We start from the raw sequence: 24,640 nt of genomic DNA, 5'->3' as shown, positions 1-24,640 counted from the left end.
ACCTGAAGTATGCGAAGGGCTATCACATGGAAGAAACATTAGACCTTCTCTTTGGCCTAAGGGCAGAACCAGCCTCAGTAGGTGGAAGTGGCAAAAAGGCTTATTATTGATGCCAGGAGAATCTTCCTATCAATAAGAACTGCACAGAAGTGAAATGAGTAACCTAGAGAGGTGGGGGGCGCCCCCTCCTTGGAAATCTCCAGGCAGAGGTTGAGCCCGCTGTATTCACATAGCTATTTACATATTAAATGTATGCTCCTTGAAAGCAAGGACTGGGTTTGTTGGGTTTTTTTTTTTGGGGGGGGGGGGGGGTTCTTTTTTACTTTCTTTTTTTCTTTCTCATTCTTTCTTTCCTTCCTTTTTCCTTTTTCCTTTCTATCCCTAGCAATTATCACAGTACCTGGAGAATAGAAAGTTCTTCATAAAGTCTTGTGGATTGACTGACTGACTTTGTCTCATATGTGTTATAGCAGGGATTCCTTTAGAAATGAGTTGAACTAGATTCTGACATCACTCAAGTCCCGTCCAACTCACAAATTCTGTGATTCTGTGAATTGTCCATTGGATCCCCCATAGGAAGCTCACTCTACTACGCTGTATACTCCAAGGCCATTTTACTTCAAGGACTCTATGAAGTGCTGGTCAAAAACAGGCCCAACTGTTAGTTAGAATCTAGTGTTTCATTTTTTTTTAAGACCTTGTTGTAAGAATTTATTATCCTTTCCATAACTCTTTGTATCTCTTTATCTAACCATCTAGGTCATAAGAAAGAGAAGCTACATTTGCTTAGCTAGAATTGATACTAAAGTTCAACCCAGAGACAGTAAATGTCACCAGGCAGAAATGACCACCTTTATACCTCAGGTTTGTCCTTGGCTGTGGCCTACTCCCAAGACAGGCATTTCCTGACATCCTGAGCCAGTTTACCCTGGAGGCCTCTGAAATATATGTGCATAAAATGGACCAGTCTTTCCCTTATTCAGCTGGCACTTTCTCTCTTGGGAGGAGTTAAATTTCTCCTTAGGGAAAATACAAAGGGCACCTCCACACCCATACTAAGATACACAAGGTCTGCTGGTATTTAAAGGCTGACAAATTTAGACTCCTGATCCAGACTGCTGCACAGACTGAGAGCACCTGATACCACCAGCATGAAATTCTTCACCCTCTCCAGCCTGCTGTATATCCTGTTTCTATGTTTGTTGATCTCTACAGTAGGTATGGCCTTACTTTGGGAAAGTGGGTGGCAAGGTTTGATTTCTTTTGCAGCTTGGCCTTTTTGGGCAAAGGCATAACTGGGGAAGGACAAATGGAGCTTTATCCCATGGCACCGAATTTACTTTGGCAGTAGAGGCTGCTGCCAAAGTTAAGGCACTAATAGCATTTGTAGCCTTCAAGAATAATTAGTTGAAATAGAAAGCTATCAGATGGTGGGTGGTGGTCTTTGAGAGCAGGGATTGTCATTTGTCTCTTTTTGTAACTCTAATGCTTAAGATTGTCACCGATACATAGTAGGTACATAATAAGTATTTATTAATTGATTAATTGAGATGAGCTCCTTTTTCATCTGACTCTGTACTTCCTCACCTTCTGCCAGCCCTACCACCATCTCTCCCTCTATACTAGCCTTCCTAGCAATGGATAGAATGCCGGTATGTCCCATCTTCTCCCCATTCTCTGGCCCCCTGATGGCAGTGTCCCTTAGACTGAACCAGTTCAACACTATACCACTTATCTGAAAGTAAATCTCATGCAATTTGAGTCTAGTGTGATTCATGGTCTTTAGTCTAAGTGCAAAAATTCCCTGTTATAGTTATAAGCTCAGGATCAGGGATGGGGAACCAGCTACTTCAAAGCCACATGTGGTCTTCTAGGTCCTTGGGTACAGCCTTTTGACTAAGTCCAGTTATTATAGAACAATCCTTTTATTAAGGGGACATGTTCTGTGAATTTGGATTTAGTCAAAGAGCCACTTGAGGACCTAGAGGGCCACCAAGGTCCCAGGTTTCCCATCCCTGAAAGAGATTTACAGAGGCAAGCACACAAGTAGGGTAGGCTTTGAGCCTGGTTGGGGTGCTTTAGGAGAGTCATAGCAATGTTAATGCAATCTTCTGAAACTTCTGAGTATCCACGAAGCACCACTTAAGCTTTTCCTAAGCAATATTACAAACTTCCACGGACAAAAAAGTTTGGGAAGACAGTAAGGGGACCATAAGAAATTGTCTGATTTGTCCAAGGTAAAGGCACTGCTTCTAGACTCTGGGGATCTTTTGAGAATGGAATATATTTGGAGCTCTGGCTATAGAGACTGAATTCTCATATCTTCCCTTGACTTAAAGAGGTAGATATCTGGATTGCAAGGTTTCTCACCAGTCTAATCTCCAGATTGAGCCTTTTTCAACCTGGGATGAATGATAAGTTGTCAAGAAGGTTTTGTTTGTTCATTTGTTTTTGATTTTGTCCAGGTTTGTGACATCATTGTTATAGGGGACTTCAGGTAAGGAAACTCCCTCTACCAATGAAGATTGGCAGTGGGTTATCTGAAAGACTTTTCTGAGGCACCAAGAGGTTAGATGACCTACCCAGAGTCATAAAGGCAGGTCATTCTGATCCTGAGATCAGCTCTTTTGCCATCATACCAATCTGCTATCTAGAAAATGTCGACTTTTATTCAAAGTCTGTGAAATTCAGTCTTATAAATATCAGAGTATATTGTATGTGCAGAAACTCCAAGCTTGTCTGTACACAGAATGAATGGGCTTCTTTTCCTCTCCATTCCTTGGAAAGGAAATGAAAACGAAAATATGTTTGATTCCTAGCTCATTGCCTTAGGTGAGAGGTAAGGTGTGTATGTTTGAGAGCTAACAATTTGTCATGAGGAGCCAAGGGAAGAGGACAACGTAGTAAACTCAGTGGAAAACTCAGATTTTGCTAAATTTATTCTTTAATGCTCAAGGAAGCAAGGAGGAATGGACGAGGGAAGAAGAGAAATTTAATTCCAGGTCCCTGAGAATTTTCATTGTCAACAAGTGAGAACTTCTCTAAACCTTCCAACAAGAGATGGCCGACAGCCTGCCTACATGACTACCCCAGCCCACTCTCCCTTCTCTGAGCTAGAAAGCATATACAAGCCCTACCTTTCATTGACTACTTAATTATATGCCATTATAGTTATTTAAATTTTAATGCTTCATCTCTCCAAATGGATGGCAAGCTCCTCACAATCTGGGACCTGATGTAATGGAGATAATGTATTGGACAGAATTCTGGACTTGAAGGCAGAATAATTTGGTTCAAATTTTGCCTTAGACGCTTATGAGCTATGTAACATTGGGAAAGTGATTTAATCTGTCTAAGCTGAGGTCTCAAACTCAATGCTTAGAATTTGCAATTTCACTATCTGCTTTCATTCAACATGAGCACATGTACTTGTGTGTGTACATAGGTGTAACAGTCATATTACAACACACTGGAAATGTTTCTGTTTTTGTTTCCACAGGGACAAAGAGACTTAGACACCAGAAAGGTCATACCTGCTGCCATAAAGGTTCAAACCATGTGCTCAAGAGTTTGAAAGGTAAACAATTCATCCTCTTCCTTTAGGGCTGCCAAAAGTCTAGTATAGGCATTTTCAGGACCTCTGAACTCATCATTTTGATTGAGAGGAAAAGGTGCAGAGGAATCTTTCACAGCTTCAAAGTCTCCCCTTTGGGTTTAGGAAGGTACAACTTCATTCCCTCCTTCAAACCCTATAGTCCTCAGAGGAGGAGGGAGGGGCTAGAATAAGGAGAGGTATAGTACTAAAATCATTAGATTTACTCATCAGAAGTCACTTAACATCTTGGTTTCAGTCTGAAGAGTCCATGAACTTGGTTGAGATAGAGATAAGACAGCTAGAAAAAGACATATTGATGTGGATAAATTTCAGTATCATTGGTTTTCTTTTAACCTTATGTATTTTGTTTTATGCATTTAAAAACATCACTCTGAGAAGGCTGTCAAAGGGATGTGTAACACAAAAAATGGTTAAGAACAGACTTGTAATCTTGTCCTTTTGCATCTCAGCTGTGGAGTAGCTGGAAGAAATAAAAAGTCCTTTCTAAAGAAGCTATTCAGAGTTTTCAGTTAGGAATTGTAGAGTCAAGATAGATTGATAAAATAAGGAATTTAGAGATTATAGGGAAACAGAAAATGAGATAAGATTATCCCAGCATCTTGGTGCTGGATTTTTTCACTTCCCACTTCTTTCTCACTCACTCCCAGTCCTTCCCCATTTCCAAGTTCACCAAAGTGCTGACTAGAAGTAAAGTCTAGTGGGAGCCTGGGGTAAAAATAACTGAGTCTTACGCTGGTCACTAAACTGAAGTGTGAGCCATCTGAGAAGGGTGGAGAGGAGGTGAATGACAAAGATGCAATTTCCATCCATACCTGCATTAACCTATGAATCTGTTCTTCTCCCAAGAGGAATTCAGAGGAGAATGGAGAGCAAAGTCTTTCACCTGTTAGCAGGTTTATTAAAGACCTAGAGAAGGAAGTGATTATGAGGTCCTTAGATGCTTAGAGATTCCTTCAATTGGATTCAGAAAAAAATATATATTTTATATATATATTTGTCTTGTGTCTAATATATACAATGGGACAGCTAGGTGACACAGTGAATAAAGTGCTGGACCTGGAGTCAAGAAGACTCATCTTCTTGAGTTCAAATCCTGTCTCAGACACTTACTAGCTGTGTGACCCTGAACAAGTCACTTAACCCTCTTCCCAACAGTTTCCTCATCTATAAGGTGGAGAAGGAAACGTTAAACCACTTTAGTGCCTTTGCCAAGAAAGCCCCAAATGGGGTCACAAAGAACTGGATATGATTGAAACAACTCAACAACTACAACTAGTTTATATAAAGATTACATGATGTTTGTATATATGTACAGACATACAATGCACAGTATACATATATTTTTTTTAAGTTTATAAAGTCAATGAAAGACAGCCATGTTTGTTATCATAGCGCAATAATTTTGTTGATGATAACGTGCCTTAAAGGAAGCTAGGGGGTTCCAAGAGGCAGAGATGAGAAGAGAGAGCATTCCGGACATGGGGGATAGTCAACTTGAAAGCACAGAGATAGGGGATATATAGAGAGAGAACAGCAAGTAAACCAGTTTGGCTGCAACATATATGTTAGTAAAGTAATATGGAAGCAGCTGGAAAAGAAAGATTGGAGATACAGTGTGATGGACTTTAAATACTAAACAGAGGAGTTGGTATTTGTCCTAGAAACAATGGGGAACCACCAAAGTTCTTTGAGCTAGGTCAGACCTGTGTTTTTCGTCTTGGCACGTAACGTATAAACCTGCAAACCTTTCAAAATGTGTTTTCTTAAGACATGAGATTTCCTACCACCTTCTGTTATCCACTAATAAAACAAAATTTTCACTTCACTGTAATGGGGCTGGGGATACTGTCACCCATGTGTTGGTAGTGTTTGATTTTGTAAACATATGTCTGACTTGGACTAATTTAATCAAAATCTCTCTCCCTCTTTCCTTCTCCCCACCTCTCCTCTTTTTTCTCCTTCTCCTCTTTTTCCTCTCTCTCTCTGTCTCTCTTTCTCTCTCTCACTCTCTCCCTTCTCTGATTTTCTTCCTCCTCTCTCTTTCCCTCTATTAACCTTCTCTCTCTCTGTACATCTTTTTCTCCCCTGTTTCTCTCTGCTTCTGTCATCACCTCTGTTCCTACCCTCACCTTTTCTTGATCCATCATTCTTCCCACACCCAATCCTTCCTCTCTTATTCTCAGGGAGAAGTTCAAAAATGGGACCACTCCCCAAATTTTGTAAAGGCAAAGTCAGTTCTCTTTGTAAGAGGATCCCTGGGGCACTTCCTCAGATATAAAACACAAGAACAGGAGACCACGGGAGAAAGCAAATACCAAGAGATCTTCTCTGACCTGCGAGTTAACAATGCTGGTCTTCAGTTTCAACCTGAAGCCCCCTTACTCTTCAAAGGAGATTCATCCCTCTCCAAGCTGCATTGTGCTGACAAAGATCATTCGTGGATGATCCCCTGCACCCAACTCACTAAAGGACAAACTGACACCTCATTCAGTCATTGAGTTTTTCAGACTTAATCACCCTTTGACCAGTTGTATTTGTTTATTCTGTCCAGGGAACACTTGAGACTGGAAGTTTCTATAGCTTTCTGTGCCAAGAATACACAGGTCATAGTATCTCTGCCCGTAGTATCTATAACATCACTTCTTAACTGATTATGTCCTTCTGTTCTTTAAACTGTAAGTTTGTCATAGTAAGGCTGTAACTAATGAACCAATAACAGGATTGACACTCTTGTGTGACTCTTGTGTGCTAAATCCCCAAAGAACAAGTACAAAGACTTCCATTACTGGGCATGTGCTATAGAACAGAATCAGAACTCACCTTATAACCAACCATGTTTGATTTTACTTCCCTTATACAGAGTTGTGCAATTTGAGGGCTGGCTGGTTCAGGTCCTGGGAAGGGGACTGTAATCTGAAGTTTGCAAAACAGTGGAATAAAGCTCTGTGTTTAGCACTCTGCCACTAACAAGATGTGTGACATTGGACTGGTCACGTGGGTTTCATCTATAAAATGAAGGATTTTGATTTGGTCTTTTGGGTCTCATTTAGTGTTAAAGATGATTGATTTCAAGTCTCAAAGACAGAATTACAAAATCCTGAGATTCCAAGGCACTTGAAAAGTCACTTTTATCCAAAGGAAGGACTCCTTGGGAAGAGAATTCCATAGCTTCTTTGTATAATATATTCCAACATCTAATAACTGTCAGCGTAAATTTCATCTTTATGTCCTACTGTATCTTTGAACAATAAAGATGTTTTCCAATTGATAAATTAATCAAAAGCATTTATTAAGAATTTGCTGTGTGTCAGGCACCATACAAACACTGAGGATACAGAGAAAAACAGTCCCTTCCCAAAAGGAATTTGTCATTTAATGGAAGAGGCAACATATAAATAAGAATACAAAGAGAGTAGATGGATGGTAGAGAGGAAACCACTAGAATCTAGAAGAACCAGGAAAGACCTTCTCCAGATTTCTATCCTCCAAAAATAAGAGAAAGTTAGGCAGAGAAGAAAGAAAGGGAAAAGAAAGAGAGAGGGGGAGAAGAGAAATAGAGAGAGAAGGAATACGGAGGAGAAGGAAATCAGTGCTGGGTCCTAGGGAGATAGTCTGACCAAAGAATAAGACTCCAACCTCAACTCTTATCTCCTCCAGCAACTCTTAAAGATTCAAAGTTACAGGACAGTGATCTCTGCAAGGGCGAGTGGAGTTTCCCCAACACCATGAAATCACACATCTGGATCAGTCCTCCCCTCTCCCCTACCCCCGAAAGAAAAATCCTCTCTCAAGAGGTGTAACTGGAAATCCCTAGGGCTTGTACGCTTCTAATGGCAGAAGATTCCCCTGCTCCACCCTCTCTATCCTCGCCCTGCCCTCCCTTCCTCTCCACCCTGCCCTGCCCAAATTTGCAAACCAAGTACTGGGAGGAAAAGCATTTCCTCATTAATTCCACAAAACAAACTAGATAAAGCTACACAATTGCTAGGCAGCCAACAGTAAGTATTTATGACATTCCAGTAAATATATACAAGATTGGCTGTGGAGTCGTATACTAAGAGATATCAGAAGTGGAAGAGAACATAAAAGAAGTAAAAGATTAGATGTGAGAAACCTTCCAGGAAGGAGAATTGTGAATGACCACTGTTATTTGGAGTTGGGGGTAGGGATGGGGATACTTTGAATCAAAAGCAGGGATGAGCTCCTCCTATTGTATCTGGAATGTCTAGTTGTCACTCTAACCTTTTGGAGTGGTTCGATGATACAAAAGGGTTGCCTTTCCTTTAAATCTCCTCAGAGGTCTTGGGGACAGATTCTTAGCCCAGCCTTAAGGACTTCTTTAAAGTGACCCAAACCAAAGGGAGGATTATGAAGCAATATGGGGTGAGGGAATGGGACAACAGGAGCTCTTGCTTTTTAAACCACTAAAGCTTCAAACTGTACTAAGACTTTTGGATCACTTTGTAGAGTTGCTCATTAGCATATGGACCACCACTGGTCTCACACAAAGAATACAGAAGGGCATGCACTTCCACCTAATGGGACACCAACCATTATTGGTTCAGTTTTGGGAAATGCAATGGCTCACATATCTACAGCTATAGCAATGGGGCCTGTCTTAACTATAACCCAGTTTAGAGCATATTAAGGTTGTTAAGGGCAGTACAGATTTTATAATGAGATTGACAGAGAGAGCTGGAGACTTTTAGGGCTTTTTTAAATTAACAAATGCTGTATAAGACAGGCATATCCCTATATAATCGGAGAGAAAAAGAAGATTGTAGATGAGGTTCTGAATCTATATTACATACTTCTTTTTACATACATGCTTTTCTTTTTAAGTATATGATAAATTCAGCATGTTACTTTTTGAAGCAGTCCAGCTACTCTGTTTCCTACTGACTCCTCTTGTTCTCTTCTGTATATTTTAAATGCCTCAGTGACCTCTTTATTACTTTTTTCTTTTTTTTATTTCCACAATGATAATCTTATCACCAACCTACCTTCAACACTCAATTGGAATAAAGACAAGCAAGAATTTAAAACTTTTTATATGTTCCAGGAAACTATCCAATGAACCTCAAATTATGAGAGTATGAGCATTTGGTGAGGCTACTTCCAAAAGTACCTGATGATGTAGAAGATGGGAAAGGGAGGGGAAGGTCTTCATTTCAGTGCATTTGAAGGCATTCCGAAATTGTTTCCTGTATGATTACTCAATTCTGGAGAAATACCTTTTGATTGACTACTGAGCCAGAACCAATTACGTCTACAAAAGAGACTGGCCAGATCAGTCTCTCATTCCTGGTGGTGCTCAAGACCAAGATTTCTGTAAGCCTCCAGGAGGGAAGAGATAGAGCTAGTGGCCAATTCTTCCCCACCCACACCAACACATAGCCATGAGCATGGTGTGGCTGTCTGTCACTGCTATGTCAATTCCTTCCTAATTTTAGGAGAACTGATGAGCTTTGGGATGTTAGAATAGTGAGTTACCAGAGGTTCAAGAATTGGAGTCCATATCAGTTTTCTTAAAGTCGAGCCAAAGGCTTGATCACTATGGTATGGACTGTCCTAAGACCTGACCTGGGGGATCCAGGTCAACAACGAATAGACCTGGGATCAAGAAAGCAGCTCTGCACAACAGACTCAGCTCTGGCATAGAAGATAACTGCAAGAGGAATTCCAAAACGTTTTTTGAACATTAATGGTCTTTTTGGAGTAAGTATTTGGTCTTCCAAGGTGATTACTTTGAAAAAGGCAACAATGAAAGTGGCATAGATGACAGACTCAGGAAAACCTGGGTTCAGATTCCCCCTTGGACACTTACTGGTTATGTGACTTAGGGCAAGTCACTTAACTTCTCTTGGTTTCATCATTTGTAAAATGAGGAAATTGGCCTGTATGATCAGATGAACTGCTTATAGGAAGCTAAGTGGTATGGTGGATAAAGCACCAGACCTGGGGTCAGGAAAACATGAATTCCAATCTGGCCTCAGACACTTACCAGCTGTGTAAGCCTGGGCTAACCTCTGTTTGCCCTCAGTTTCCCTAGCTGTAAACTGGGGGTAATAATAGCACTTATTTCCTAGAGTTGTTTTGAGGATCAAATAGAATTGCAATTGTAAAGCACTTAGTATAGTTTCTGTCACAGTGCTATATAAATGTTATCATCATTATTGATATTATTACATGTAAGTTCCAGAATATTTGTTAAAAAGACATTCTTGGTATTTAATACACTCCTTCTAAATGTGAAGTCATAAGGCTTTATCAAGTCAAAGAAATCAGATCTGAGATTGAGATCTTGTTGAATTCACAATGTCCTAACTTTTTCCCAGTCAGGCCTACTTTCAGACCACGTCATGTTTTCACCTCATCTGACACAAAATGAATTTTATAGGCTGTTGCACCCAACCAGAGTCTTGATCTTTTCAAATCAATTCAACCCTTTGCTCATCTCAAGTTGTCCAACTCAATCCAATCCAAGATAATCTGAAGAAAAAACATCCCCACCCTTTGTCTGATTCAACACATTATTGCTTGATTAACATTCTTGCAGGTTGCCATCAAATACAATTTTATTTGTCTCCTGTCCATATAGTAATTTCTCCCGGAACCCAAAATGTCATAAAACCACAAATGATGTGGGTGTAACTACCTCTTAATCTAGTTCTTCATAGTAATAGGGAAGAAGGGATTGATGTTTTACTGAGTTAGCTCCAATTATGTTCATCTGTCATTCAAAAATCTTTAGTGGTTCCTTATTGCCTACAGGATGAAGTAAAAACTTCTTCATTTATTTTTCCAGCTTTATCTCCCACTGTGTTGACTACTAGAATCTATGAAAAATGAAAAGAACTGGATGAAAATCTCCAATACATTGGATAGATCCTCTACAGAGGAATTATGGGAAGATGTTATCAGGAATTAGCTTAAAAACTTAAAGGAATAGTCAGTGCTCATGGCTAAACCATGCCCAAATCATAAAGTTTATAGTTTTAATGACTTACCAATAAAAAATAAAACTACCAATGAGATACTTTATAAAACTCAATAAAACAATAATATTCATTTGGAGAAACAAAAAAATCTAGACTAGTGAAAGAAATAATGAAGAAAAAAAGGGAAAAAGGAAGAACTTCTAGACTTCAAACTATATCATGAAACAACCATTAACAAAATTGTGTGATATTGGCTAACAAAAATAGAAAAGTAGAACATTGAAATACACTAGGCAGGGTAGAATTAAAAAAAAAATACAGTTTGACACCCTAGTATTCCCTAGACCTGAAAATATAAATTACTTAGAAAAGAAATCCCTGCTTGATAAAAAAAAATTGGAGGAAAGTGAAAAAATATCTACTCACCTCAAGAAAGAGGTGACAAACTCAGGTTATAAACTGAAACATAGATTTATTGGAAAGGGCCAACACTGGGAATTGGTTTTGTTGACTATGCATATTAGTTACAAAAGATTTGGGTTTTTTTTAGGGGTGGGACATGGAATGGGAAGGAGAAGTGAGAGGGAGAAAAATATATTTTTGCCAATTAAAAAAATGCATTTTATTTTTTAAAAATTGTTGAGCAAACTGAAAACCAGTCTGGCAGAAATTACACTTAGAACAACATCTTACATCATCTTCTGCAATAAACTCAAAATGGATGTTCAACCTGAATGTTAAAGTTTATGATATAAAACTTTAGAAGAGAAACAGATCATATACCTTTCACAGTGATGGGTGGAAGATGAATTCTTAGCCAAACAAGGGATAGAGAGTTACACAAAATAAAAGTGATAGTTTTAATTACATGAAATTTTAAAACTTCTGCACACACACACACAAAACAAAACCCGATGCCTCTGGAATAAGAAGGGAAATGGCCAAAAGTGAAAAAATATTTCTAGCAAATTTCTCAGGAAATGGGTTTGGTATCTAGGATATATAGATAGGACTAGTAGTCTCCCCCTGGATCTGCACTGGACCCAAAAGTTTGAGCCATAGAAACCTTGGATCAAGGATTGCAGGTGGGATGTTGCCACCACCTAGACTGGCCTGGAGAAATCAGGTTGTTCAAGACTTGAGCCCAAGGTAAGATTTTAGACTTGGAACTAAGACTATATAAGAACTGAGCTAAGCTGTTTAAATATGTGTCATTATACCTTTTGAAGTTGATATTCTTTTGAAAAAGTGGATCCAATTGTTAGTAGTTAAGTGGAACTGGATTGTAGGGAATTCATCCCCTGTACTTGGAGAATACCTTTGATGGGAGCTGGAACCATTTGCAGAGGGCCTGGATGCACCAACCCCCTTAAGGAAGACAGAGAACACTGGACGAGGGATGAAATGTAACAAACCTTGCCTATAGCAGTGAGGGCCATGGATGGTAGTCAGTGTTACACAGAAAAAGATGGGAAGACATCATGAATGAGTGCAGAGTGAAGTAAGCCAAACCACAAAAAAATGCGTAAAACGATTACAACATATAAATGGAAAGATCAACCACAAAACAATCAAAAGTGAGTGGTACAAAATCATAATGAACATTCCATCTCTCAGTTCCTAGCATTTTCACCGTCTGTCTCTCAAGCCCAGAACCCCTTCCTTCCTCATCTCTGCCTCATGGCTTCCTTCAAGCTTCAGCCAAAGCATCAGGGATTGTAAGAAGCTTTCCCAGTCCTCCTTAATCCTGACACCTCTATGATGGTCCTGCCTACCAATTTTTCCCATACAGAGCTTAATTTGTACATAACTGTGGACATCTTGTCTCCCACTGGACTGTGGACTCCTTGAGAATAAAAGCTATTTTTTTGCCTTTCTTTATACCCCTAGTGATTAACAAAGTTCCTGGAACATAGAGTAGCTTAATAAATATTAGTTGACTTTATTGATTGGTTTTTATCGTTTTTCTCTCCTTCCTTTTTTTCTGTTTTAAAAAAATATTCTTTGCTATCTAGTTTGGCTCTCTGGGAAGGGATCCTGGGAGTAAGTAGGCAATGTAAAAACACAAGATATCAATAAACATTTTTAAAGGAAAAAACAAAGTGAAATGATGAAGATAGGGGGATTGAATTACTTTGATTCAAATTGCCCCCTAGACCCATAGGTCAGCCAACCTGCCCCCTCTGCATTAGCTACTACATACCCTTCACCCCTTACAGGTAAAATTTCTGAATGACCAATGAAGAAGTAAGGATTGGCTTTGGAGCACACAACCACCATTTCGAGCAAACCCTCTCTGTCGGTATCTTGGCTCACACTTGAATATATGAGTAAAGTGACATCAAGTATTAATAGGGCCTTGTCTACTGCAGATCTATTTTAAAATCAACTGATAGTTGTGTGTGTATACCACCAATGCATATATATACTTAGATCTGAAGTGTTATCAGATTAAACTAGGAAGGATTCAGGAAGGTCTTGAAGTTTACACAGTAATTTTCATTTAGTGCACAGCCAGCGCAGCTGTCAGAAATTCATCAGACTAAAAACAGTTGCAATATGACCTGGAAATGAACTGAGATTGTATCTCCTGGATGGAGGGAGAAGGACCCCAAGGACAGAAAGTGGTGTTTGTCACACCTACCAGACTTCATCTCTTCCCATTGCAGGTGTGAGATATGGAGTACCGCCTAAGCAATTCACACTCTGAGGGTGCTAGATGTGCTGGCAAGAGCAAATGAGATTTCTCAAGTTGCAGACAGACCCTTTCTGCATCTAGCTCACTGATAAACTTAGCTTGAGCTCCAGTGACTGAGTGTTGTCATATTTAAAGTTTGATATAAATGACGCAGAACTGTAATCAGCAGCAATCTCCCTTGAGACTAAGGATAAATCCTCATAATATATGGAGGTTATACATTTTAGATAATAATAGAATTGTATTTTACATTAGAACTGTCTTATATACTATATTACAATGTTATATATTACAATAAAATTATATATTATAATATTTTATAATTAAAAATCTAGAGGCTTAGATTGTCTTCAATTGTATGATAGAAAGTAAGTTAAGGGAATTGAGCTCATTCATCTTCACCTGGTGAAGAGAAATCTTAGCATACAGATTAATTGATCTAGGAAATGAAGAGAGCTCCTGGCTCCAAATAAAGAGACCTGGGTCCAAATTCATCTTCTTATGAAAGAATGAGTGAATGAGCATTTATTAATCTCTCACTATGTTCCAGGCACGTTGCTAAATGATGGGAACACACATTCAAAATTAAAACAGTTCCTGCCTTGAGAGAATTTACATTCTGATGAGGGTGGCCAGGGAAGGGATTTGGGGTTTAGGGAGTCATAGGGATAGTCACTGCATTGCGATCATATTCCTATTTCATGGGCTTGTAACAAGGCTTCACATGAAATAATACAACATGATAGATTTAGAACTTGAAGGGACCTTAAGGATTATTGAGCCCAAATCCCATATTTTATAGATGAAGAAACTGAGGCCCCAACAGGTTAAAGTATTTGCCTGAGATCACACAGGACCTTGAATTCAAAGGCAGAATCTCTGACTAGAGCTACTCTAATGCACCACTCAGCCTCCCAGGAAAGCATCTTAGAAACTGAAAAACTCCATATAGATATAAGAAAATGCTTTTGTGTTCGTCAATATTCAGGACCAAACAAAATCCAGAGGAGGTAAACACAGAGTAAAGGATTTAGATAAGTTCTATGGAAGAATTTACAAAGATAAAGAAACTGACAAAATCAGTTGTGACTATTCTAGGAGCTGCAGTAAATAAATAGGTAGTCAGGAAATATTGTTGACTGGATAATTGGTTGACTAAGACTTTATTGAATACAGAGTGGATTACCAAGCAAAGACCAGAGCCTGGCTCCCCCTAATGGTTTCTTGTGGCCACCACCTTTCCTTTACACCGGGATCCTTTCCCCCTCCATTCTCCAAATCCACCTAACTCACACACCCTCCCCCCACCAGCTCCAGATATAGGGCAACGACTTGTTCCATCCCTTGCTTGCATCTCAGGTTGGGTTATTGTTGTTATTATTGCTGTGTATATTTTAAGGATTTAATTACTAATCCTTCCAGGGAAACACAGGATCACAGATTTATCCCTGAAAGGGGCCTTGGAGGTCATTAAGAACAGATCAATCAATCAATAAACATTTATTGAATGACTACTGTATTCCAGTCACTGTGCTGGATGCACAGATGATTGAGGTCCAGAGAGGGTAACTAATTTTCTCCAGATGATACAGGCTGAATTGGGATTTTAATCCAGTCCCATAAGATCATAAATCTAGCACTCTTGCCACTATGACACACCCACCTCCTTTTCAGGATTTAAAGTAGAAGCAAAGGCATATTGAAGCCCAGCTGATGGAGCTATAAATTAGTCCAGTAATTGAGAAAAGCAATTTCAAAATACATCCCCAAAGTCACTAAATTGTGCCCTGTGACCCAGTAATAGCATTATCAGGCCTATACCCCAAAGAGATGAAAGAAAGACAAAAAGTTCATCTGTATACAAAGATATTTAGAGCAGTCCTTTTTACAGGGACAAAAACCTGGAAAATAAGGAGATGCCTGTCTATGATCTGGGACATGAAGGAACAAATTATGGTATATGAACATCATAGAATACTAATGTGCTGTAAGAAATGAAGGAAAGATGGTTTCAGAGAGACCTGAGATTTCTATGAACTGATGAAGAGTGAAATGAGCAGAGCTGTGTTTGTCCTTCGTTGCCGAAGACCTTGCCATCAGAAAAATGATGATATGACTTGCACGTGACTTTGTTTTGAGTGAGGCAGGGCTGTGCAATTAGGAAAACAATATATACTATAACTTTGATATTGTTTTTAAAAATTCTGAAAAACATAAGACTTATAATCAACGTAGTGATCAGTTATGATTCTAGAGGACTGATGAAGAAGGCTGCCGATTTCATGATAGAGAAATTATGGAAAAATTCATAGAATAAGAAACACATTTTTGGATATGGGAATTAAGTTTGTTTGACTGTATTTATATGATACTGAGGTTATGTATTTCTTTTTCTTTTTTTCAGTGAGTGAAGATAAGTGAGAGGAAGAAAAATAAATGCTTAATAACTGAAAAAATTTTACTTTATTAATTTTTAAAGATTATTAAAATATCTTGTTTTTCCTCAGTTATACATAAAGACAATTTTAATGTTCATTTTTTTAAAAATTTGAGTTCCAAATTTCCTCTTTCCCTCCCTTGCCTCCCCCTCCCTGAGACATTAAGCAATTTGATATAGGTTATAAATGTTCAATCAAAACATTTATTTTTTAAAATGAAAGTACTTTATGAATGTTTGCTGAATTGAGCTGAATTGTATATACTGCTGGGAGTTGCTCTTGAGCCAAAGAAATGAATCAGTTTGGGGTTTCATATTTTAATTTATTCCTAATACAGTCAGAGATTCAAAACCATCAGAAAACATCCAGGTTTAGACATAAGCAAGGAAAAAGACATTCTTATAATAAAATAGGAGCAAAGAGTTTTGGCAGCTAATCCTGGTCTTCTAAATAAATGTGCTAGGATCTAGAATAGGAGTTCTCAATATTTTTTGTGTCATGAACCCCTTTGGCAGCAATGGACTCCTTTTCAGAATATATATATGTATACACACACATACATATATGTATACATATGTGCATGTGTGTGTGTAAAAATACATCAGATTACAAAAGAAATCAATTACACTAAAATGAAGATGTCATTTTTTCCCCTTTCAAGTTATGATCCCAGGTTAAGAACTCCTGATCTAAGATTTTATCTCCCTTGAATTCCCACCATTTTTTTCCTGATCTCATTTCTCAGAGTCATCAAACCTAGTCCTTTCTTGTCTGAATGTTAAGATCTCATTCTAGCATTTCTAGTTGAAATAGATTCTGTTTGACTAGGCTGATGGGTAGGTGTTTCATCTCTTCTAGGATCTACTTCCCCACCCTTAGCTCTCATTGTCAGCATAAAACAAAAAAAGAAAGAGTTCAGAAATAGCAGAAAAAGCAGTGGACTTTAGAATCAAAAGACCTGGGTTCCAGCTCTGGTTACACCACTTCCCTGCTACGGGGAGGGCATTTGCCATTTCTGAGCCTCAGATTCTTTATCTATGAAATGGCAAGTTGGACTAGATTAATGTTTCTCAAGCTTTTTTGTCTCAGGACCCCTTTATACTCTTAAAAAATTGTTGAGGACCCACAGAAATACAAAACAACTCCTCCCAAAAACAAAATGTTTTTTGTTTATGTGGGTTATATCTAGCAATATTTACTGTATTCAAAATTAAAATGCCTTTATATTGTTATGAAATTGTTTTGACTTTGAGGCCTCCCTGAAAGAGTGTCAAGATCCCTGAGGGTCTCTGGACCACATTTTGAGAACCACTGAAGAAGATGATCTGTAAGATCCCTCCCAGGCTATACTTCTGTAAAACTGATAATGCCAGCATTTCCACTGGAGCATTTGGAAATACCAGGTAGTAGGAAGAGAACGATTGTATGAGTGGATTGGTAGTAGGTAGAAATTGGCTTTGTCAATAAGAAAATATGGTGGCAAAAATATTTAAGGAGCCATTGGAGTGAGTGGTGGGGATAAGCTTGATAGAGGCAAAGAGGCATAGTAGAGTTCAACAGCTGTGACAATGGTTTCAGTAGAGATTCTCAACCTTTTTTTCACAGCAAATAATAAGTGGTGAGATGAGGACACATGTGACTCCTGAGACAGGAGTCTCAGGCAGACATAAACAATTGTAAGTGTAAGTTCTATAAAATCCATAGCAAACCTGGGCAAAACTCATTGCACACTCCAAGAAATAGTTATCTTGGGTCTCCTCTCCATTTGTCATCATTGTGGTATGTTCAGGTGTTTAGGGGTGTTTCTGTCAGTCTAGGACATACTGTGTGAATTGGTAGTGAGTACACATACAACATGTACAGGTATGTGGAGAAAGAGATAATGAAATTGAAATCAGATGTAAGTTCTGCCTAGCTGAATCATCACCCCAAAACTGGATCCAGATCCCCTTCCCTAGACCAGTAGCTGTGGGCAGTCACAACTCATGCTAGCTAGCATGTAGTACATAGGAGCCAGGCTTACAGCAGTCACTTTCTTCTTTGAGATCCTCCCTTAGTCTTTAGGTCATCCAACAAGGACTCAGAAGCTGCCTTTTTCACCTTAAAAATGGATGGCTCTGGGTTTATTTGAAGTTCTGCCCTCACTAGCTTTCTGAATGAAAAATAATATTACTCTTAAAATAGTCACCAGTATAAAACATCTTAAGGTTCACAAAAGTATTTTACATATAGTATATCATTTGATCCTAATAATAACCCTATGAGTTAGGTACTATTATTATTTTATAGACTTGGGGTTGAGAGATTAAGTGACAGCCCGGGATCACACAGCCAAATAAATATCTGAGGCAGGATTTGAACTCAACTCATCCTGACTCTAAGACCCATTCCCCAGTTTGGTCTCCAAAAATTCCTCCCCAAGACTTCAGGGCTCCTTTGCTGCTCTCTTCCAACTTCCTGGAGAATCCAGTGACTGATTCAAGGAACTTCTCCACCTCACTTTGACCTGTATTCTTTGTCCTGGTTAATTTTCCAGAAGCAAATTGATGTCAAATACAATTCTTGATCCTGTTCTTTAGGTGACATTTTGGCTTTTCCACCTACTGTCTATCCCCATTCCTCTCTAGGATTCATGTGACCCAGTTCCAAGAGGACTTTCATTTTTGTTTAGTTATATCTGATTCTTCATTGAGCCCATTTAGGGTTTTCTCGGTTAAGATGCTGGATGAGTTGTCATTTCCTTCTCTACCTCATTTTACAGATGAGGAAATTGAAGCAAATAGGGTTAAGGTCACATAGCTAGTAAGTGTCTGAGGCCAGATTTGAACTCAAGTTCTTCTGACTCCAGGCCTCAGTGCCCCAAGAGAGCGAAAAATCAAAGAGGGCTAAGACATCTTATTCTTTCCTGTGTCTGACCTCTCCATGCTCCTCACAACTGGGTCTTTCCAAACTAAAATTTCTCTACAGTTGAAAATTTTCCACCATTACCTGCCTCCATCTTAGTCTTCCATATCCTTCCTCCCCAATTAAGTTCCTATTTCTAGGATTCCTCTGACTTCCTGTTCACTGATTAGGCTGAGATAACAGATACATCCTGAGGCCAATAAACGTTTCATACCTTTTTATGGGCCTGCCAATCCTCCCACTTCCCCATTTTCTTAGATGTTTGCATCAACATGCCTCTTCTCCCTTCCCTGTGGAGTAGTTTACTTAAATTCTCTTTAAATACAGGTGTTCAAAAGAATGACACTTTACACAAGAAAACAGTAAAAAAAAAAAATCAGCCCAGAAATTAAAATGAGGTTATCACACTACCAAAGCCCTGGGGGATTTTGACCCTGAATTTGTTATTATTATGTATTCCATTCAAGCTAAGACCAGATGGAGTTAGGTTATGCCCTGGATTTGCTTGGGCTGCACTTTCTCAAAGGCAATAGATTAAAGATATCTTGTTTACCTCACATCCCCAGTTAAATTCACCTAAGACAAAAAAGGTCCTTGTAGTATATAATCAAAAAGTTGGAAGGGGTAATTCAGTCCAATTTCTCAATCAAACTGCTCTTCAGCATACTTGGTTACCTTCCTCTATTTAAACATTCACAGTACAGTAAAGAGTGTGAGACCAGGGTTTACTGTTCCTATGACCTTGGGTAAGTCATTTCATGATTCTGGGGCTTGTGGTCTCAGCTCTAAACTTTATGACCATGTAAATTTCCAATGACAGGGAACTCACTACTTTGATAAGTATACCATTCCATTTTGAGATGACTCTAATAGTTTCTTACGCTGAACTGAAATCTGCCTTACTCCCAACTCATCTCACTCTCTGGAGTTCTCCACCTCCTCACCAGTTGCCTTGTTCATGCCAACATTCTTCTACCCTGGGGCCTGCTCTACTGATTGGTGAATACCTGACCTGATTTGATATTTTGAAAAGGTCCCCAGACATGCTCACTTTCTTCCCAGCTTAGCTCACTCTCAGAACTGATCCACCTCTTCATGAATTCTTCTTCTTGGGTACACTCCTCTCACCCTTCCCTTGCCAGTTCACCTTAATGTTTTTCTTCCCTTGGAATATAAGTTCCTTGGGAGTAAGGGACAATCTTGTTTTTGTACTTGTATCCACAGCACTTAGTACAGTGCTTGGCACATAGAAAGCATTTCATAAAGTCTTTATCTCTACCTACCTATCTATTTATATATCATCTATCTTCTATCCATCCATGCATCCATCTCTCTACCTAACATACATCCATCTATCATCTATATATCTGTCTGTCTTTCTATCTCACTTTCTGCCATTTGACCCCAGAAGAAGTTAGTTTGCATCTGCTCTGAGTTAGGAGGAAAACATGAAGAGAATCATGTTGGGAATCTGGGTGTAGAAGAGAATACTATGCAAGGAACCTGAAAATACAGCCTTAAATCAGATTGTAAAGGGTGTTAAGTGTCAAGTGTCAAGATTTATATGTTATTCTAGAGGCACTAGGGTGCCACCAAAGATTGTTTAGAAGGGGGAGTGGCATGATCAGACTTGCATAATAGAAAGATTATTTTGGCTATTATTTGGATGACTGAGAAGAGGCAATGAACAAAGTTGCTTGATTAGGTCAGTTCCCTATCTTAATCCAAGTCAAAACTTTCTTTGGCTACCCACCTCCCAATCAATCTTGAGTGAGGCTGGGGGAGGGTAGATATATGGCACAATAGGCAGCTAAGTAGTGTAGTGGAATAGAGTGCAAAGCCTGAAGTTAGAAAGACTCATCTTCCTGAGTTCAAATCTTGACCTCAGACATGTACTAGCTGTGTGACCTTGGGCAAGTCACTTAACCCTGTTTGCCTCAGTTTCCTGATCTGTAAAATGAGCTGGAGAAGGAAATGGAAAACCACTCCAGTATTTTTGCCAAGCAAATGCCAAAAGAGGCCATGAAGAGTCAGACACAACTGAAAAAACTTAATTACAACAACAACAAAGTCAATCTTGACCATCAGTGTTGTTGGTTTTGCTCTTGTGTGACAACAGAACTTTTGGGGGTAGGTCAGGGAGCTCAATGGGAAATAGATAATTGAATTCTTATCTAGGATTCTTCTTTAACACAAAGCATGGCTCCCCTAACTTCTTACTCTGCTCCTTAGCAGGTGCTACATTTCATCATAGCTTGTTGAGTTGAATTAGGGTCTTCAGCACCCAGGAGAGCTCCACTCTGAAACCTCAAAGTCCACACTATAATCGATGGTTTTCTCATTTCAAATGGCTACTCTTCAAACTAGTAGTTCCAATGTTTCGGTTTCTTATTCAGCAAGCCCATCAGCAAATTCTTCCCTGCAGGAGTACAGGGAACTCCAGCCTCTGAAGCCACATGACAATAGCAAAGTGTTCTAAAGGCAGAGAAGAAGAGGGTGAGATTTTTAAAAGCAACATGGGGGGTGGGGAGGAAAGATATCTTCTCTTTTGTTACCTTGCCTTTCTGATTGTTGAGCTCAACTCAGTAGGTGTGAAGACTGGCAGATTCATTAGACGGGCTGAGCCTCCACAAACACACTTAGTCCCAGGAGAGTGGGGTGGATTCCTCCCAAGTTCTCTCCACTCAGAAACGAGTCCCTGGGCTCCTTGCACAGTAATTGGTCTTAATTAGGTTGTGGGAAGGAGCTTCTTTAAATTCCGCAGAAAATAAGACGTGTCATCCTCTTAACATCTTAACATCTGTTCCTCTCGCCCTCTGCTGCCTTCCCCCTCCTTCCCTCTCTCACAATTGGCCATGTTAGGGCACTGAAGGACACGCTTCCATCCCTTCCAGAGGCCCATCCTTGCCTAACCAGTGCTAAGGAGCCCAGACTCCAGAGCAATGAAACATGGCCAGCACTTCCCTTGTATCCTTGGTCCTGGGACTGGTGCAGGTTTGCTTGGGTGAGTACTGTCTATTTCCGAGGCTCTCAGAAGAACTCCTGTAAGGAGGAATCCTTCCTCATTGGGTACTGGGGGTGTCAGGAAATTTGGTAGTATCAACATGAATAGGGCATGTTTGCTTTATTTTCACAGACAACATATCTGGGTGATTTCATTTCAGATGGGTCTTTGACTATGCTTAACTTGATGACTAATGGCTGTCTTTTGCTTTGTTTTGTTTGACTTTTTTTTTTAATGATGTCTCACAGCAAGTAAGTGGTCATTTCCTTCTGGTTCCTTGCTCTTTTGGTAGATATAACTTCCAAACAGTTAACAGTAAAAGAGGTTCTTTTCCCTGGCTTTTTTGCCACATATATTCAGTGCATTCCTGTGCCTGTGTTTCTGTGGATATTCATGCCCTTAGAGTGTCTGTGTCTGTGTTATTGGTGAGAACGGGCCATAATAGCTGTGCTAGAAACAGAACTTTTGGTATTTTTGAAGTCTGTTTCAGTGTCAATGTGGGTTAGTGGAAAGGGTAGCTGGCCTGGGCATTGGGATACCTGGGTTCTAATCCCAGCACATACTTTAGGTTGTTGCGTGACTTTTGACATCATTGCACCTGGTTTTCTCATCGTATGATAAGTATGTTGACCTAGAACAGGGGGTCTTAATCTAGGGTGAATATGGATTTTTAAAAATAATTTGATAAACATACTTGGTATGTATTTATACCAAAGTATATTTGGTTTCCTTTGCAATCTGAGTATTTTATTTTATTGATTTAAAAATATTTTTCTGAGGAGTCCAGAGACTTTACCAGACTGCCTCAAAGGGATCCATGACACATAGAAAAGGTTAAGAACTCTCATAATGGAAGATCTCTAAGGTTCCTTTTAGTTCTAATATTCAGTAGTGATGGAGTCTCTGCATACCTAGTTACTGTGAAACTCCAGTGTTCTTATTGTCAGATCTAGCTGGGGACAAGGTGTAGGGGTGTGGTGTTAGAGATCCCTTTCTGAAAGGGTTACAAGTTCATTAGTGTCACTGAGTATATTATGAGCTAAAAGAATTCCCCCAGGAATTGGTCAGAGCACAGGGCTGGGTTAGAGAAAACCAATTCCATTGGGGCTGAGGTGCAAAGAACTCCTTTGTGTTTTGTTGTTTTCCAGCCCAGGCGAATTTTGCTCCTTATTTCTTCGACAATGGAGCCAGCAGCACGAATGGAAATATGGCCCTTTTCAGTCTTTCTGAGGACACCCCTGTGGGTCAGTATGATGACATGATGGTTACAGTGTAATAACTGTCATTTATGCTCTTCTCTTTTACACTCTTGGGATCCAAATGGCCTAATGGCTCATAATTAGCCTGAGGAGAATGTATTTAGAAAAGAGCTGCTACTGTGTGCATTGAGCCATTTTCTTCCTCAATACTCATTCTCACCAACCCTACCTTATACCAACCAGAAATCACATGTGTATTCAGGGAAGGGATAAAGACATATGATGTAAAAACTAGTGGTCCTTTGGCCTAGTTAGCTGTCTTGCATTTTAGCAATTGCCAAATGCCTCCAATGGCCTGAGGCACTGAGGGAATATGAAGAGTCTCAGAGGAAGATGGACTAGTGAATGGAATTCAATTCAACAAATGCTTATAAAGTGCCTACTATGTACCAGGTACTACGCTAGGCGGTGGGGATGCAAAGGTAAAAACAAACAAACAAAAAGAAACACCTGATCCTGCCCTCAAGGACCTGAAAGTCCACATGAGGGACGTGGCATGTACAGAGAAGTAAAAATCAAGTGGTTTGAGAAGGATTTGAGCATTAACAATTGAAAGGATCAGGCAGAGGTGTCACCTTAACTGAGCAGAGAGTGTGGCATTTTGGAAAGTGTACAGTCCTGCCAATCAGAAGACCTGAGATTTAATCCTACTTCAGTCACTTACTAGCTACATGACCACCCATAGACAAGTCACTTAAAGTTTTAGAGCCTCAGTTTCCTCATCTGTTAAATGGGGATAGTAACATTGCAATACCTACCTTATAAGATTGTTTCAAGGAAAGTGCTTTGTAAATCTTAAAGTACTAGAAAAATGTGTTATTATTAAAGGATGGTAAGAATGCAGAATTTGTTTGATAGGCAAAGGACTGAACACCCAGCTATGACAGAAAGAAGCTTACCACTTAACATCTTCCCTCCATCATGAATTGTTGGAGAAGGGAGCAGAAATAATAGGAACTGGGTCCTTCATGTTGGAGGATGACAGAAAGGAGTAGCAGGGGCCCTTGCCATCATAGCTGCCATGATAAAAACCAGTGAAATACTGGTTTATTCTGGTTCCCAGGATGTGTGCTAATGTTAAATATTCCTTTGGTAGTTTTCCTAGGAAGTAACATCTTACTTTGCGACCTTCAAGCAAACCTCTCTTTGCTCGTTGAGGGTCTCTGGAAAACTGTTATATGGGGTTAGTCTTCTTGTCATCTTGTTCTTCCCACTCTCAGTGTGGGGGCAGGTGCCAACTGTTTCACTCCACTGTCCCCACCCCTTCCCTCTCACCCCCCAGAACACCTTTGCCAGAACGAGTGTCTATTCTACATTTATTTATACGTGCTCCTATTGGCATCCTCCCCCAACTCCTTTAGAATAGAAGTTCCTTTAGGGCATGGACTATTTCAACTTTTTCTAATCTTACTGCCAGATTAGATGATGGGCAGGAAGCAGACAGGTAATGAATGTTTGCTGATTGATTTACTGAAAACCGCAGTCAACAAATATTTATTGAATAACTGTTATGTCTAAGCCTTGTAGGCCACTGTGGGTGGGGAAGAGTCTGACGATGTGGAAAGAGGCAGTAGCAATGATAATGAACATTTTTATATCTCTTTAAGGTTTATAAAACCCTCCTTACAGCATTAGAAGACAATGCCAGTTTCAGAGCTGAGATCACTTGAGCTCAAATTCTAGCTGTGTCTTCCTGGGTTGATGTTTGGCAAGTCTCTTAAATTATCTGAGTCTTGGTTTCATCTGCATAATGAAAGGATTGGACAAGATGGTTTATTCC

General features: G+C 39.5%; 1 protein-coding gene across 1 annotated transcript in view; it reads left to right on the top strand.

The window, feature by feature from the left end:
* Nucleotides 1–21,539: 21,539 nt before the first annotated feature.
* The window catches only part of CDHR1 (cadherin related family member 1), a 49,682-nt gene continuing 46,581 nt past the window's right edge, over nt 21,540–24,640 (top strand). Inside the window, 3 exon segments of the mRNA XM_072627963.1 lie at nt 21,540–21,560; nt 21,562–21,601; nt 22,750–22,845. Of these exon segments, the coding sequence (XP_072484064.1) occupies nt 21,540–21,560; nt 21,562–21,601; nt 22,750–22,845 (157 nt within the window).

This window comes from Notamacropus eugenii, chromosome 1 (genome assembly GCF_028372415.1).
Source record: "Notamacropus eugenii isolate mMacEug1 chromosome 1, mMacEug1.pri_v2, whole genome shotgun sequence".
Classification (NCBI taxonomy): Eukaryota; Metazoa; Chordata; class Mammalia; order Diprotodontia; family Macropodidae; genus Notamacropus; species Notamacropus eugenii.
Note: the sequence above shows the minus strand (reverse complement) of the source record. Positions and strands in the feature narration are given on the sequence as shown.